Below are 15,761 nucleotides of genomic sequence, written 5' to 3' on the forward strand. Positions count from 1 at the left end.
ATAATCTTGGGTTTTTTAATGTATGTGCTGGAAAGGTCAGTGCTGATTCCAGTACAGTTTTGTAAACCCAGAGATTTGGCACACCTTCAGCAAATGTTTCTTACTTACATTCGTTCTCCTGGCTTCTGCTTTTATAATATCTCTGAACTTCTGTTGTGTTAAGTATGCTACCAGGTGAAACGTGTATCTTGTGCATCCATGTTCTTTCTCTGTCATAGTTTCTTCCCAAAGCTGCAAGCTGCACCCATTTAATGAACAGTTCAGTCAATACCCTCCCTTCCTCAGGGTCTGCAGTGATACGAGCCAGGAGACCGTAGCTGCTTGCAGACCCTTCACTCCTCCAGGTTTCTGTGGAAGGATGTTTTGGTTCTCATCAGGGCTCAAGCTGGCAGTCTCTTGGCTCTCCCTATAGACCTGTGTCTCAGTCTCCTGACTTGGCTGGCATGAAGATTTCCTTTTTTCTTTTTTTGATGTCTTAATTCCTTCTAAACTGAGAACAATCATTATGTGCCAGGCACTTCTGGGTTTGGCAGCCTCTTCCAGATGTGTCTAGCTGAGCCAAAAGGTCTGAAGAACCTCTAGTGAAGCCATGCCCTAGAAGAAAGCAGGCAGAAATGGAACCTTTCCTAGAGCGCCTGAAAGGATCAGGTCATCTAAAGGCAACTCTGTGGTCTTTTATTCTTCCCCCTACATCTCCCTTCCCCTTGGGCAAAGGTAGTCTAGACCTGTCTCAGGTAAAAATCAGGATGTGAATACTCTCTTTCACCAAGGAAGTTGGTCCTGGTGGTGTGTCTCCTCTGAGTGTAGAGGAAAACAGCAGGGAGCAGCTTTGCTTCCATGGGCCAGTGCTGCTGGTGGGAAGGGTAAGTTTGCTCCTCAGTCTCTGTTTGAATAAGGCTTGGTGCTGGGCAAGCCTCTTCAAGTGGTTTTCCTGAAACAAGACTGCGGGGCCAAAGCCCACGGATTTGTATTAGGCATCGGGTGGGCAGTATCACAGCAGGTTAGAGAGCTTTCTGCTTTTTGCACAGACATTACTTTTTTTAACTGAAAATAAAGTGTGCTGCTGTGTGTTTTCAGGATATTGCTTTTTAGTCAGGCTTGGGGTAAAAGGGTTTGATATTTCTGGTTTTTGGGATTGGTTTTCTGTTGGTTTTTTGTTGCTTATCTGCTCAGGTGGAATGTTTCCTTCTGGGCAGCATATGCTAGTTGATGAAGAGAAATTGTTTTGCAGCCTCTCTTATTCTTTTGGATTAGAGGTACCAGGAAAGCCTTTCTGGGGACAGTGTCACCTGGTAAAGCAAGCATGTGGATTAACCAAGGCTGATCATAATTACCAGTGCTTAATGTAAAGGACTACTGGTTACTAGGGTGCAGAAGTGAGAAAACAAGCCTTTTAAAAAGAGAGTTGTTGAAGCTACTGACAGACTGACTTGGATATAAGTACCTCTCAGTATTATTCCCTGCAGATCTTCTATCTGGGCTGTGGATCTCTACCTCTTCTATCATGCTGCTGTGCATTTCAAAAGAAAATCTTTGTAAGGTTCCTGTTTCCCTGCTGTCAGAAATTGAGCCTGGTAAACCTTTTTAGCCCCCCTATAAGCTGTTTTTGTACCTCTTGGGAGTAGACTGGATGAGTCAGTGTCTAACACTTGGAAATTTGAGATAATATACTTTGATTTCACTCAGGACAACAGTTACAGCACATCTTGCTGTGCTGAGATTGTTGCTTGCCTTTAATCACATGCAGGATCCTTTTCTCTACAAATTGGCACATCCTTGTAAGATGTAATTGTTTCTCAGGGAGGGTTTGTGAATATATTCTGTACAAAAGCCTATATTTGAGATATTCCTTGTGCTTTACAGAAGGCAGATCTCAATGGCTGTGTGGCATCCCATGCCGTATTCTAATATCTCCTGTCAGTTGAGAGGAAAGCAAGTACCAGAACCATGATTTGTTTAGACCAATACACTTCCTCAGCATCCAGTTGTATTCTTGGTCTCATCCACCTCTGCCGCCTCTCCTCTGACGCTCTCCTGAAGCATCTGAGCTTCCTCCCTGCTTGTGACACAACTGTTTCCCTTTCCCTGCTGTCTGCTGGTGCTTGGTCTTCAGCTCCTCTATGTTCCTGAGGGTTCGGAGACTCTCTGACCTACACCTACCGAATGGACCCTTCTTCCTTTCCTTAGTGTCACCTCAGGAGACCTCCAGATGATGCCCCTTGCCAAAATAGTAGCAATACTGAAATGAGAGCACTTCCCTGTGCCCAACTATTGTCATGTTTTCAGCTGCTGTCTGTGGCCAGCTGTGCACAAACTGTTAATGTCCCACAGCTCCAGATCCTGTCTGAGGCAGATCTCCCCCTTACCTTAGATGGCTCCCAGCAGACAGGTGCTTTGTCCTCCTACTGGCAAACTAACCATAGGCTGCTGTCTTCACCTAGACTATTTATAAAAGGTCTACTTTGGCTGATGGTCGGTGCCTTTGTTCACTGTTCCTTTACCCTCCTGTGCTCTGTAAGGTGGAGATTTACGTGTGCTGCTGGGTCAGGGATGATTCCTGAGCCACCTTCCCCAGAGGAGCAGGGTGTCCTGCTGCTCCTTGTGCCCTGAAGCTCTCTGTAGTCCACCTGCAGATGTGTGCAGTGCCCTCCACAGAGCTCCCCCAGAGTTTAGTTGATTCACACAACAGCAACACATAAGCTTGAAACTTCATTTACTACTTGTGTGTCTCAGCTGCTCTTCTACCAGGAACTGATGGTCTTTGCAATCTCAAGATTATCTAGAGGAAAGCTGGGAGGGTTTTGAGTTGCAAGTTTCATTACAAGCAAGGTTGTTAAATCTTGCTTTGCAAGCACAACTAATAAGCAGTTTGGAGGGGGGAGGGGGAAAAGTGAAAGAAATGGTCATTTCTACCCCCTCAGTTTAATCAGCTCAGCTGAGGCATGGTACCCTCTAGAGGAGCAGGCTGAAGAAGAAGGAGGAAACTCCAGCAGCTGAGCAGCTCCCAGCAGGAAAAGAATAGGGACATTGTTCATCCACAGCAGATCTAATCTGTGAGATTCCAGCTTTCCCTGCCAGAGATTTCCATCGCTTCTTTTTGTGCTGAGCTCCAGACCGGTGCACTCTGGCTGCAGGACCCTGGCATGGCAGTGGCAAGGAAGGGCTGGGGAGAGAGGGATTGTTTAAGTTTAAAAAGCAGACAAACAAAAAATCCAGTTGCTACTTTCTGGAAAGCTCACTGGCCAAAGAGGAGCTGTTTACAGAAAGCAGAAGTTTGTAGACCTTGGGTGTTGCAACAGGAAATCCATGCTGGGAAAACAAGTTGAACTGCCTGCAGTTAGCCAAATAATTGGTGTTGATCCATGACTAAGGCTCCTGAAAGGCTGAGTTGCTGATTGTGATAGAGGACTTGGCGTAGAGCTGCAGTGGATCAGAGATGGAGGAGTCAGGAGGGGTGGCTACTTGTGAGGACAGGCAAACATATGGAAGGTCTCCAGCAAGCCAGGACAGAAGCTTTTCTTGGCCTGGATCTGTAGAATATCCTCCCATAATGAGTGAAGAAAGCAGCAGTTGTGTCTGGTGTGAAAGGGAGGGAGTTCTGGGTTGTGGTTCTGTGGTGGCCTTTTAGAAAATGCATTTCTGCCTTCAGTGCAGAATGGGTTCGGGTCTGTGCGTGATGGAAGATCATTCAGTGGAAGTCCCTTTGTCCGTCATTCCTCTTCTGTGGAATGAGTGGCAGTACAATGTGATAAATACAGCTCCCCTGGACCCCTGCAATTATGGTGACTTGCCATCCTGATCAACCAGGGACTTTTTTAGAGCTACTTTGCACCTTAGGATTTCTCCCTTCTTGCTGATAGGAGCTTTTGATGCACATGCACAGACGTGGCCATGCCAGCTCTCGACATAGTCACGCTATCTGGCCCTCAATGACCGATTCCCGTTCCTACCAGTGTAAGAGCTGTTGCAAGACAGAGGAGCATTAACAATTAATTTAGCGTATTCTCCCCGGCAGCCCAGGGTTGTAGCTTGCAGCAAAACCTTACTAAGTTCTTTAATGCCCTGTGGGGAAGCAAAATCCATTAGTACTGGTGGTGAGTCCCAAGGTACAAATCCTCATGTCCTTTGGCCATGCTTTTGGCAAAGATTTGTTTCCTCTCTTTCTTCATTCATGTAATTGCCGCAGCTGATTTCCCTTCTCTGCCCTCCCTGCAGCTGATTTTGCAGAGGTGGCTGGTAGCAGAGGACCCACTTTTTTTTTTCCCATACTTACATAGCGACCCCTGGATCCAAATAACTTCCCATCCTTTTTTGTGAGTAGGTCCTGCATCCAGTCCCCCGTCTGCATTCTTGACCACTACCATATGCAACCGCAGTCAGTCAACTTCCATGGTTGTCTAGATTGCATGGAAAAATCACTGTAAAATACTGTAACTTGCTATGCTTTAACTGCTTTGTAAACTTCTTGAAGTCATTTCCTTTCACTGAGTCATTGTTTTTGATTTGTTTCAGATGAATTTTTCCATCACCCATTCTTGGATGCAAGTGCCTCTATGAAAAAATGTAAGTGTTGCATTTTTGATTATAACTCTTTTTGAACCATGACATGATTTCCTTTGCTGCTAGTTCAAAAGGAGAGAAAAAGACTGCTTTATGTTTTCTTAGTTATTTAGGCAGGGATTCAGCGTTTGTTACTGTGTCATGTCCAGATTTTGCCATCAAAATGTATTTAATTTTGCTGAGTTATCTTCAAAGGGATGATTAGGGGGCTATTTAAAAAACTAAACTAGAAGTAATTGTAGCTTTGAAATATATTCAGCTGTTTTGTATGAAATGCTTGGCCAGTGGAGATGCTTGTAGGTAAATAGGATTATACAGCATGATCTCGCTTTTCATCCACATCTGTAGGACAATTCAGGATAGTGAATGGTGGAAACTGGCACTCTTGTCCTTGCTTGCCAGGTGGTACCTTAGGCTGGCTGTGCCAAATGGCAGACTCCAGTTACCAAAGCTTGTTTCAGCATTTACCTCCAAATTCTTGATAAATCTTGTTTTAGAAGGGTTAAATTTAGGTGCTCTGTGAGAACTGGCCAAAACAAAGACAGATTTCCATTGGAAGTTCTTTCTTTCCTCTTTTGATTCAAAACTCTTGAAAATTTCCAACCACATGTACTATGATTCAGAGGTTTGTTTTCAGTGGAAAACAATTCAGAAGTGCTTCTAGCATATGGGATGTAATAGTCCTTTGGCTAAGAGACTTGGTTTAGTGGAATTGTGTATGGTTGTCTTCTTCTGGAAGGATCTTCCTGGGCCTTTAATCTCCTGAGTAAATGATAGAGCCAAGAATTTTCATCAGTGGCTGTTTGGGAGTGCCCAGTGCAAGGGCTGGAGGTTTCGGGGGAAGCATGTCCAATTCTTTCTGAACATGGAGCCCCTCTTGGATGTATGCCGTGGGTGGACACCCCTTGTTTGATGTCCACGTCACTCCTGACAGTCTCTTGCTTTCCTGGTTCCAGAGTAGGACTTCTCGGTTGTTCCTGATACAGATTTTAACTGTGTACTTAGGTGACCGTCCTGCAGGCAAGAAAAGACGCTTCTGGTTTAGGGGAGCTTGCAAGCCAGCCAGGCCCCTATCTCCATCTGCGCCAGCAAGATGTGGGGCAAGTCCTGTAAAACAGGACTGCTCTGCAGGCAGGAAAGGACTCTGCCTGTGTAGGACTGCTCCTAAGCCAGCTCAGCTCTCAGCACCTGCAGTACCACTGCCGTGTGGGAAAAGCCCTTCAAAGTCTGATCCCCTTGTGGGCAGAGGACTTCTCCCTCGGGACGTTCTTGCATGCCCACCAGCTCATCTCTTACCTCCAGCAGTTCCGTTGCTTCATTGGCCAGGGGAACAGAAAACCCCCTGCAAACAGAAGAGGGTTCTCCTGACTTGGCCTCAGTTTCCAACTTCTGCGCATTTGCTGTGCAGAAACCAGAGGCACCATTATGAGCAGGGGACTGTAGCTCAGCCTTTGCCCCCAGCTGCACCAAAGTTAATGGTGTGGGGTCAAGGCCCAATAGAAAGAGCACCTTTACAGGCAGGTAAGGACTATATGAGCTCCAGACCTGTCTGCTGCCCTGCTGGTCCTCACCTCTGGGCATATGTCCACAGCCTGGAGTCCTCTCCAGGCAGGAGAGACCGCTACTGGTTTTGAAAAGATGAGGGGAGAAATATCTCCCCATTGCTGGAGGTTTTCAAGTTTTTGTGCACAGAAATCTCCTAGTGGAGAAGATGGTTCTTGTAGTCTGCTGTGGAGGTCTCTGCTACTGTCAGATGGCAGTGGTGGATGAAGACCTCTGGGAAGTGCAGTGAAGAGCCTGGATGAGAAAGGCTGCATGTGGGAATGGTGGTCCTTTTGATTTCTGAATAGGTGAGAGAAGAGCCAGTGTGTCAGCAAAGGTCTGGGTTGTGGTGATCTCAATATGAGAAACTCACCTGAGATGTATGGCATGCTGCTTAACATGGTAGCGTGCTTAACGTTTGTACAGTTTTAGCTGAAGTAGATGACTTAGCAAGGTTGCAGTTGTTCAGGGGCTAGCTCCCCTGGCTTTGTGTGCAGAACTAAGATGAGTCCAAAAGTTTATTGTGTACATCTCAACATGTGGCTCAGCATCGTGAGTGTAGGAAGTATCAAAGAGGAGAAGAGATACGGCTGCATCTGAATCATGATGGTCATGCTCAGACTGAAATAGTCCTCAGGCCTGCCGTGGAGAACTGGGAGGAGGAACAGTGTGCCCTCGTGTTTTTGTTCTCCTTGGGAGCTGATAATTGGGCTACCACTGACTTCGGTGGAAGCAGGACTAAGTCATTCACATTTGAGTGTGCAAGTTTCTCTTAGAGTTTTTTGGATGATCTGTACCAGCATCTGTGTTTTGGAGCTGTTGTGTGATGAACGCACTGAGACCTCAGCTAAGCTCAGGGACCCACTGTGCAGCCTTTGCCTAAAGGACCTTCCAGTTCAGATGCACCTGCACTGCAGATGCAGGCAACTGTGCATCCATTTAGGTCCCAAACCAATTTTAAGGTGAGACACTTCTTTTCCATATGAGAACATTTTGCAGTCTGAGCAGAGCGTGGTTGTCTCTGTACCCTAGCAGGCAAATCTGCCCTCAGGTGGCAAGGGCAGAATGGGAGACCTGCCACCAGCATGCAGAGCTGAGCACATTGCCCAGGCTCCTAACCCTGCAAGGCTGGTCCAGATCTGGTCACATGATGATTAAAAATAAAGTGTTCATTCGGTGTGGATAGGTGTTAGTATACCATCTCATGAAATTATAAAGAATTTTTTTTAATATAATGTAATTTTGGAATCCTGGAAAATTGGGGAATCCTCAAATGTGGATAATTCTCTGAGTGGATAATTTTGAAGTTGCTAAGGCGGGGTTTAAATAAATTTGCATGTTTTTCAAAACACTTCAGCAAAATGAACATTTCTGTCAAAAATCTTTAAATACGACATTTCTGACAAGCTCATCCTCTCCACTGCGGTTTTGAGGGATGGTTGTTCTCACATCCCTCCTTTCATCTCACCGCTTTAGTGAAGCGAGGACCTAAGTCTGCTGCCATCCAGGATTGTACTGCAAAGCGCTGTTTGCCACAGGCTTTAGCCTGGAGAGTGGGTTCAGGGCCTTGGGCTTTGTTAACTAAAACGTGTACTTTATTTCTTGTTTGTTTATTTATATTTTATTTTATATTGTGGGTTTTGTACCTGTGACTAAGCATGTACTTTAGATGTGTAAAAATTTATTAATAAAGTCTTTAAAATACTGTGTCTAGTCAGAATGTCGTCTGTCTATAGCCAGGTCTGATCAGCATATGGTATGGGGCAGTGTGTTACAGTAATAATGCATTAGAAGGTGTAATTAGATGCTTGTGCAAGTCTTCTCTTAGTAAACACATTGTAATTGGTACCCGTGCAGAATATTTTGGAGGTTTTTTTGCTCCTGCCTTTAATGAATGGTAAGCTGGTACCTCCTTTACTCTGAGTTGAGAGAGCATGAAATGTGAGCGGTTATGGTTCAGAAGTGTATGGGTGGTTCAGTGTCTGGAATATCTATCAGGCTTAGCTTGACTTTTACCATCTTTATAATCTTATTGCACATAAAATACTCAGGTAAAAACTAGCAAAAAATCACCATGACGTCTGCATATAAAAGATTTTAATGGTGCAAGTTTTTTAACTCTAAAAAGCAGCTTATTCTTTGGGCAAGTTTTTGCACTCAAACTATTGCCTTGTCAGAGACTGCAATTAAGTAACTTTTTGATGACTGATTTTGATTGAATCCAGATAATCACAAAAATGCATCTCTCCAGTGTGTGTAAAACTCTGATTCCAAATAAAGCTTTCTATAAAGCTTGAGGCTCGGATATTTTTAGGACAAGCGAGCCCCTGGTAGGATGATTTGTCAGCAGTGATTTTCGCAGGTGTAGGATCCAGTATCAAGATCCACACAGCTGGAGCTGAGGCTTGCCTTTATGGCTCCCAGCTCTCCCATTTTGAAACCAGTTGGTGTTGGTTACGCAATGTACAGGATGACTGTTTTGTTGCTGGAACAAGTTGGAGAGGACAATTATGAAAACAGACTTATTTACATTACAATTACAATCCAGCAATTTTTGGATTTGGGTGGGGGCCTACAATTCATGTTAACATTCCCCGCATTCAGACTTGAGCTGAAAACATGAGCCAAGTGTTTGCACCCTTTTTAATTTTAAACTGGGAGTGCCTGGGTGTGTGGAGGAGATGGAAGCAAGCGTCTTGCTTTCAAGCTGTCCTACGTGGCTGACGCTGAAAAATGCACCAACAGGGATATGGTGGTCAGAGAGGGTTTGTCAGAGCCAAACCTTGTGGTTCTACATGCATGAAAGTCCATTTTTAGTGTCAGGACCTTTTGAGTTGGACCTCACAGCATTACAGTGTGAATTTGGGGAGTTTACAGGGTTTTAAATAAGAACAATGATTAATAGAGGCTGTATCTAAAGGTGTGTTTCATGCAGATAGAGTTTTAAACTTGAGTTTCAGATGATAGTGGCAAAGTCTGCCTGCTTGTCTTCCTTCCTAGATTAATGGAAAGCTGTCCGAAGCAAATAGACAAAAATAGAAAAGTCTCAATTCCAGCCAGGTTTAAATCAATAATAAACACCGAACCGAAATAAAGTGGGAGGGGGGGACCTTGAGGGAGAACTGAAATGACTCTAACAAAAACACTAATTCCAGGAAAAATGAATGGTGATACAAGTCTTGCAGCAGGCACGTGTGGATACAATTCAGAAATCACTTACCTTTTCTTAAAAGTGCCTTTCCATAATAGGAAGGTCTGTCTGTACAAGGGTGAGTTGTTCTGTAACAGTTGGCAGGATAAAAATGAGAAGACGTTTCTTCCCCCCCTCTCAGATTTCTGGTATTAAATGTATAGGGAAGGTAGTAGGGATTGCTCTGCAGGCTCCGTGGGAAGATCGCAGAGATCAAAAGCAGTGTGCTATAGGCAGGACAGAGCTCTGCATTTTACAGGGAAGTTCTCAGACCTCTGTGTGTGTTCCCTGAGCGTGGGGAGTGGGAACCAGCTGTGCTGGAAGAGCGCGTGGGTTGTGGGCGGTGTAGCTCTCCGTGCCAAGCCCCTGACCGACCTCCCAGAATACCTATCGTCAGGGTACCATGTCCCTGTTCCTTTACCGGAGCCGGGGCAGTTCACTTCAACAGCGCAGTCCATCAAGGGTAGAATAGATGCAGAGGCTAAAAAGTAGCCTCTCTCAAAGCTTTGGAAAGATTTATTTCATTATGGACCTAACCCTCAAAATGCTGGCAGAGTGAGCGCTGCCAGTATGGCCCAACACAAGAGGGGAAGGCATCTGCATGTGTATGTCACTGCGCAGAGGCCCCACGCAGCCATCCCGCTATGGCTTCCTATTGCACAAGCCCCGCGACTCTGCTGAATCAATCTCTATTTGCAGTATAACTTAACCTCTTTAGAAAAACATTCGGTTTTTGTTAATGTTAGCAAAGGGTGGAGGAGATGACACTGGTTAAACCGTTACAGTGGTTGATTACTTATGTTAAAACATGTATTTTAAGTCTACACTTCTTTGGCTTCATTTTCCTGTTGTTGGATCTTGTTACATCTCTGTCAGACTGAGGAATTCAGCATCTGAGTGATTGTTCTCTTTGTGCTAGGAGACACTGGTCCAGTCATCCTTTGACCTTCTTTGATAGGCTACCTGGAAAGATTTCTTAAAGCCTTTTATTGAAAGGCATATTTTCCTATTCTTTTATCATTAGAACACTGTTTCAACAGTTAATTGCAGAGAGATGTACTTTTATTTTTTTAGCCAGTTGAATAGAGTAAGTACTCCGTAGTATCTAATGTGATTAATGACAGAGGTAGTTTTACTTCAAACAGAAGCGTTCTTCTAGGCTACTGACCTTCCTTGTATTAAGTATGGAGTCATTAGTACAGATCCTGTAAAGGTAGAAATCTGATACAAGATGCTGATTCTCTGCCAGCACAATGGAAGAGAAGCAAAGTGTTGTTCTCCTCACTTAAGCATTGCCTCTGATCTCTATCTTAAGTCATTCAAATACCAAAATGGTTGCAGAGTAAAATCTGACTTCAAGCTGCCTTGAAGTGGGGATGTTGGGACTCTTCTGCAACTTCTGCACTGTTCAGTCTTGTGCGGGTGGACTAGGGAATTTGAACCACTAAATACTTCAAAGTCTGTTAAAGAGCCAGTGTTACCTTTCACTCGTCTCCCTCCTCGGCTGAGCTGAGCTCTTCTAAGTTATTTACTGAACCTCACTTGCGTAAGTCATTGGAGTTAAATATTCTTTTCTCCTGTGATGCTTTAATCATCTTTTCTGCCTGAAGGTCAATGCTAACTAGTCCTTTCAGTGTGAGCTTTATGCCTCTGTGAGAGTTACAAAAGCCAGTTCAACAATGAAGTGAATAAAATGGGCAGTTCTGGTACTGAATAATAAAACATAAAAGGAAGGGATGCAAGAATAGCCTGTGCTGTGGAACAATTTCTGTACAAAGAGATTAAATAAGCAAAACCTCTTTAACTTGCAGAAGTGACCGAGGGAGAACGTGTTGAGGTATAGGAAGCAATGAACTATTTCCTTGTGGGATGATTAATTCGGGGGGGGGGGGGGGGTTTATAGCATGTGGCCTGGGATACCCAAGTGACTGTTTGGGCAGCAAGCACACAGGGCTTGAGTAGGCATGTGTTTAACTTAGCACAGACCTCCCAACATTGGATGTATGTGTGCTAAGCCACAAGGTCTGGTGAAGAAGAAACTGTAAGGGTATGGTCTAGCTTCTAACCTCTGCCCGTGACATGAGTAACTCAGTCCACTTTTCTGTTTATCTTTCTCTTCATTTGTAAAGATGCTTTGGAGGCTCTTTAGGGCAGAAACCATCCTGCTACCTGTGTAGGTCAGCTCTCAAGTGTACGTCTGACTTTGGTCAGATGTTCTGAGACCTTCCACCCCAAGAGTTATAGTGTGAAATAATGTGCGGAGGAGCGGGTGGATATGAATCATGTAACTGAACAGAATGCTAGTTTTTCTTTTGTTCTCCTTTAATTGGCCACATCTGATATGTGAGATACATGATGGTACATGAGATAAACCTGATGGGAAAGGATGAAAAAGACCTTTTATTATCGATTGATCTTAGATTGACAACTTCTTTTGTTTTTGTTTTCTGCTGTTTTCAGCTGCTTCCGTGCCAATGCCTTCTTATCCCAGTTCAGGCTCTGGTAGTTCCTCCAGCAGCTCTTCTACTTCCCACCTGGCATCACCTCCTGTAAGTACAGCTCAGAGGATGCGCTGCTTGTGTTGAATGGTCTCCCTGCTTGCTTCTTTGAAACAAGGTCTCTGCTTTTGCTGTCTTCTGGTGCAAGTCACTGAACACCGTAGTTCTGCCTGGGTTTGGTTCAGTGTCTTCTCCAGTCTGTTTAGGGTTTGGATCCTGAAGGTTATCTTTCTCGCCACAAGAAATATTTCAATTTGCCATTGCCTGTTATATGAAAAGCCTTTATGAAAGAAGTTTGTATTAATGACACCAGCTTGTCTTGGCAGAGATGGAAGGCTCCTCGGAACCAAAAAACAGTCACTAATTCAGGGTATAGGACTGCTTACTTGGCTGCAAGTTCTCTGTTCTCACACAAAGTCTCTGCAGCTTGACAGCGTATCCACCCTTCTTTGTAAGGTGACCCTCCTCCTTTCTGACCAGCATTCCCAGGCACCACAGAGGGACATTCAGCAAAGCTGTTTGCTCAGACCAGACCTGCACAGTCTGGTGGTCTTGTGAGAGATGATCTGAACTGACGTTTTTTCTCTCTGGTTACCTGAAATGATGAAAACTTTTCTGGAGGGTAGAATATTAACTGGCCAGTGAACTGCCATTCCTCCAGCTCACTGAACTGAAAGCTTGTTTTTGGAGGCTCTTGGTGAAAGCTGCCTTTTGACTTTGAACTCAGGAATGCTGGTGGTGTGATGGGTAGGGGAAGGGAGAAGGATTCAATTTTTTCCTCCCTGGCATTACTGCTTTTTTGCTTTGTTCTCTGAGTTTCCCTGGGCCAAGGCATCTCAACCTGGTGTGGGAAAGGCTGAGAGGCACTATCTGAAGTTGATGTAGGTGCTCATGATGTGGGCTGGACAGAAAGGAGAGGTCTGCTCTCCTCTGAATGTCGCAAAACTGCATCCCTGAGACCTTCTTCCCCCCCTGCAGCCCTGTGTAGAGGGCTGTTGGCTGAGGCCCTCCTGACCGTGAGACTCCAGGAATGGGTAGATGGTGTGAAAAACACTCTCTCCCCCCTGAGCTTTCCTGGTTTGGGAAGCTCAGGGATGGTACAGACTCACTGCCAGACCGGGAGGGGGTCCCATGTCAGAAGTGTACTGCTCTGGTCCCACTCTGCATTTTGAAGTTTTGCTGATGGAGGTGTGCTGGCTCAGCATGTGAAAAATGCCACGTCTGCAGGGCAGAGCTAGCAGGTTGGGTGGAAAAGGGACAACTCTGACAGCTGGAAAATTCCTTCTGCTTTTATGTACTGCATGTACAGTGAGAGAGAGTCCCCACTGGTACAGCAGGAGAGTCTTTGGAGGGTGAGCAAGGCCTTAATAGGGCCTAAGTGAAAACTGATTCAAGTCTTTCTCAGCCTAGAAATGCATCAGGATAAAGATTGTGATCTACTCCGTGGGCAGTTCAACTGTCTTAAAGTTTTCTTAAACCATCCGGTCTCTTCCATCTGTCTGCAAAACATGAGGATTGTGGGGCTATTCGTCATTTGGCTGAAGAAAGTGGAAAAATGGGACTTTTTGGGGTTTGTCCTGCCTCTGATGGCTGTGACGTGTTCATCTATTGAATGCTTAGCCTCTTTCAGGCCTTTCTTTAACTCCTTATCAGCACTACAGCAAAACAGGGTTGTCCTGAAAGTGCAGGGACACTTATGTACATGTTCCCGAGTGTTGCTTACTGCAAAAGCGTGAGTAGAGACCAGATGTTTAAGAACAAAACAAAAAAACATAACCCAAAAGAATAACCAAAACTATCTCTGAAAGCTCTTCTCTGTTTCACAGCCATACTAAATTGAGTTGGTAGAAAATGCGTGGTTGATCCAGAAAGCCTTAGCAGAGGGATGCAATACCTCAAGTGAATTTTTCTTATCTGGGGAGCATCAGACATGCTGGTAGTATGTTCTGTGTAACAAAAGATGTGCTGTTCTGACATGGACATGAGAGGCTGTTCCTTTTCAGTAAACTAAACAGCTGCTTCTGGCAAACTATCAGCCCTGGTTTATCAGCAAAATGTTGTTTGTAGCCTTGTACAGCTCAGTTTAAAGGCTCGAGCAAAATGATGAAGTAGCTGTGCTGAAGCCAGTGTTTGTTTTCTTCTTGAATTAGCAGTCCCTTGGAGAGATGCAGCAGCAGCTGCAGGAGAAGGCGCTGGCATCTCCTACCCAGGATTCCCCCGGCTTTCTGCATGGATCTAAGGACTCTGCTGGAAGCAGCAGTAAGAATTCGTCCTGTGACACAGATGACTTTGTTATGGTCCCAGCACAGTTCTCAAGTAAGGTGGTTTCTGGAAATGCAGATGTTCTAAGCAGAGGGCGATGTGGATGTTAAGGATGGTTACTAGAAAGTTGAAAGTGCAATTAAACCTGTCTGTTTTGACTGAATAACAGGAATGTTTTTGTTCTCAAGCTGGAAGAGACATCTGTCTCACTGGCTAGTTTCATAGGATATTTTGTAATTACCTTCAAAAATAGGATTTGAGAGTAAAGATTACTCAGGGACCTCAATAAGAGATTGAACCTGGAAATCCAACTGGAAAAGAAAAGTAGGCTCACAGGGAAATGTCTTTCTCTCACAGAAGCCATTCCCATGTCATCCTGTCTTTAGTTTCACTCAGCATCACAGTCCAAGACAGGATTCCAGCTAGCAAGCTGGATTTTACACTTGAAAAAATCCCTGAGAAAAAAGAAAAGATGTTGGATTTTTCTTCAAACATTTTGAATTTCATTTTAGCACCTCTATGTGTTTATACTTCGATAGGAATTGCTTGAAAATATATATGTACATAGAGGCCAGAGCCCCCATTCAGCCACATGCCTAAGTATGTCCATGCACGAGTCCTTACTTAACCAGTAGAAGGATATTGTTCAACCTTGACCATGTGTATGATGCTTTGCTGAGTTGGGACTTGGTGATAAATGCTGTGATTCCTCCTTTCACAGTTGCACTATACTTGTATTAAAACAGGAATTTGGAGGGGTAGAACTGGAATCTGTGAAAAGTCTCTGCTGTACAATCATTATGATAAGGAAGAGCTCAGTGTTGTTTGTATTTTTCCTGGGAACAGCGATGGGACCAGTATACACTTGCCTTGTGCTAGTCGTGTTTCCAGTGTTCAGATGTTTTGGCAAACGCACAAACTCCCCTACGTTGTGTATCCAGCTGCCAGCTCATTTGGCTGCCCGGTATTTTTGCTGCTTAGGACACGGATGTTTCAAAGCCCTGTGTGCAACATATACCACTGTCTTTTTATACAGCAGCTAATTGCTTGCACCAAGTGGGCATATACCTATTGCCCCAAATGATTCTGTCAGGTTTTGGCCCCCTTCCAAAAGGGCTCCCTTTCAGTCTAAATTTTCCAAAACTTCAAGGTATAAGGATCAGCAGCATACAAATCAGCTTCAGCCCACATGTATTTGGCAAAACGCTGACTTCAGAAGCACCTCAGTAGGTCTTGGAGGAGCAGGAAATTTTATCCAAAGTCTCAGTTGCTCTGAATATGTAAAGATATTTAAGAAAATTATCTCGAATTAATATGTTTCTGCAATTCCTTGTTCCTCAGGTGATTTAACTGCTGAGGCTGCAGGAGGGAAGCCAATCCAAGACAGTCTGATGTACAGCGGGTAAGAGCCCCAAGGCAACTGAAATTGTTTAGCCACTGGAGCGTACTGTACATTAGGGACTTTGGGGTTCTGTCACATGGGAGGGAAGATGTTGCTGGGTTAACTTTTGTTTCAGGGATGACTGTCGCCTGCCTGGTTCTGACCATTTTCAGTTTGACCATCAGCGTATGGCACCTGAATACCAGAGTGTATGTGGGGCAGCATGACAGTCCCCAGGGCTCCTACAACTAGACTCAGCAGTGGGTGCTGGGCAGACACAGCTCTGTTGCTGTGCTTTGTAGGAGGGGAGCAGGGTTGGTTCCCAGGC

General features: G+C 44.7%; 1 protein-coding gene across 1 annotated transcript in view; it reads left to right on the forward strand.

Moving 5' to 3' along the window:
- Positions 1-15,761, forward strand: part of ULK1 (unc-51 like autophagy activating kinase 1) — a 79,987-nt gene that overhangs the window by 40,730 nt on the left and 23,496 nt on the right. The window contains exons 10-13 of the mRNA XM_009574698.1: positions 4,513-4,563; positions 11,753-11,841; positions 13,944-14,106; positions 15,394-15,454. Of these exons, the coding sequence (XP_009572993.1) occupies positions 4,513-4,563; positions 11,753-11,841; positions 13,944-14,106; positions 15,394-15,454 (364 nt within the window). The remainder of the gene's footprint in view (positions 1-4,512; positions 4,564-11,752; positions 11,842-13,943; positions 14,107-15,393; positions 15,455-15,761) is intronic.

The sequence above is a fragment of the Fulmarus glacialis genome, unplaced genomic scaffold, assembly GCF_000690835.1.
Source record: "Fulmarus glacialis isolate BGI_N327 unplaced genomic scaffold, ASM69083v1 scaffold11623, whole genome shotgun sequence".
NCBI lineage: Eukaryota > Metazoa > Chordata > Aves > Procellariiformes > Procellariidae > Fulmarus > Fulmarus glacialis.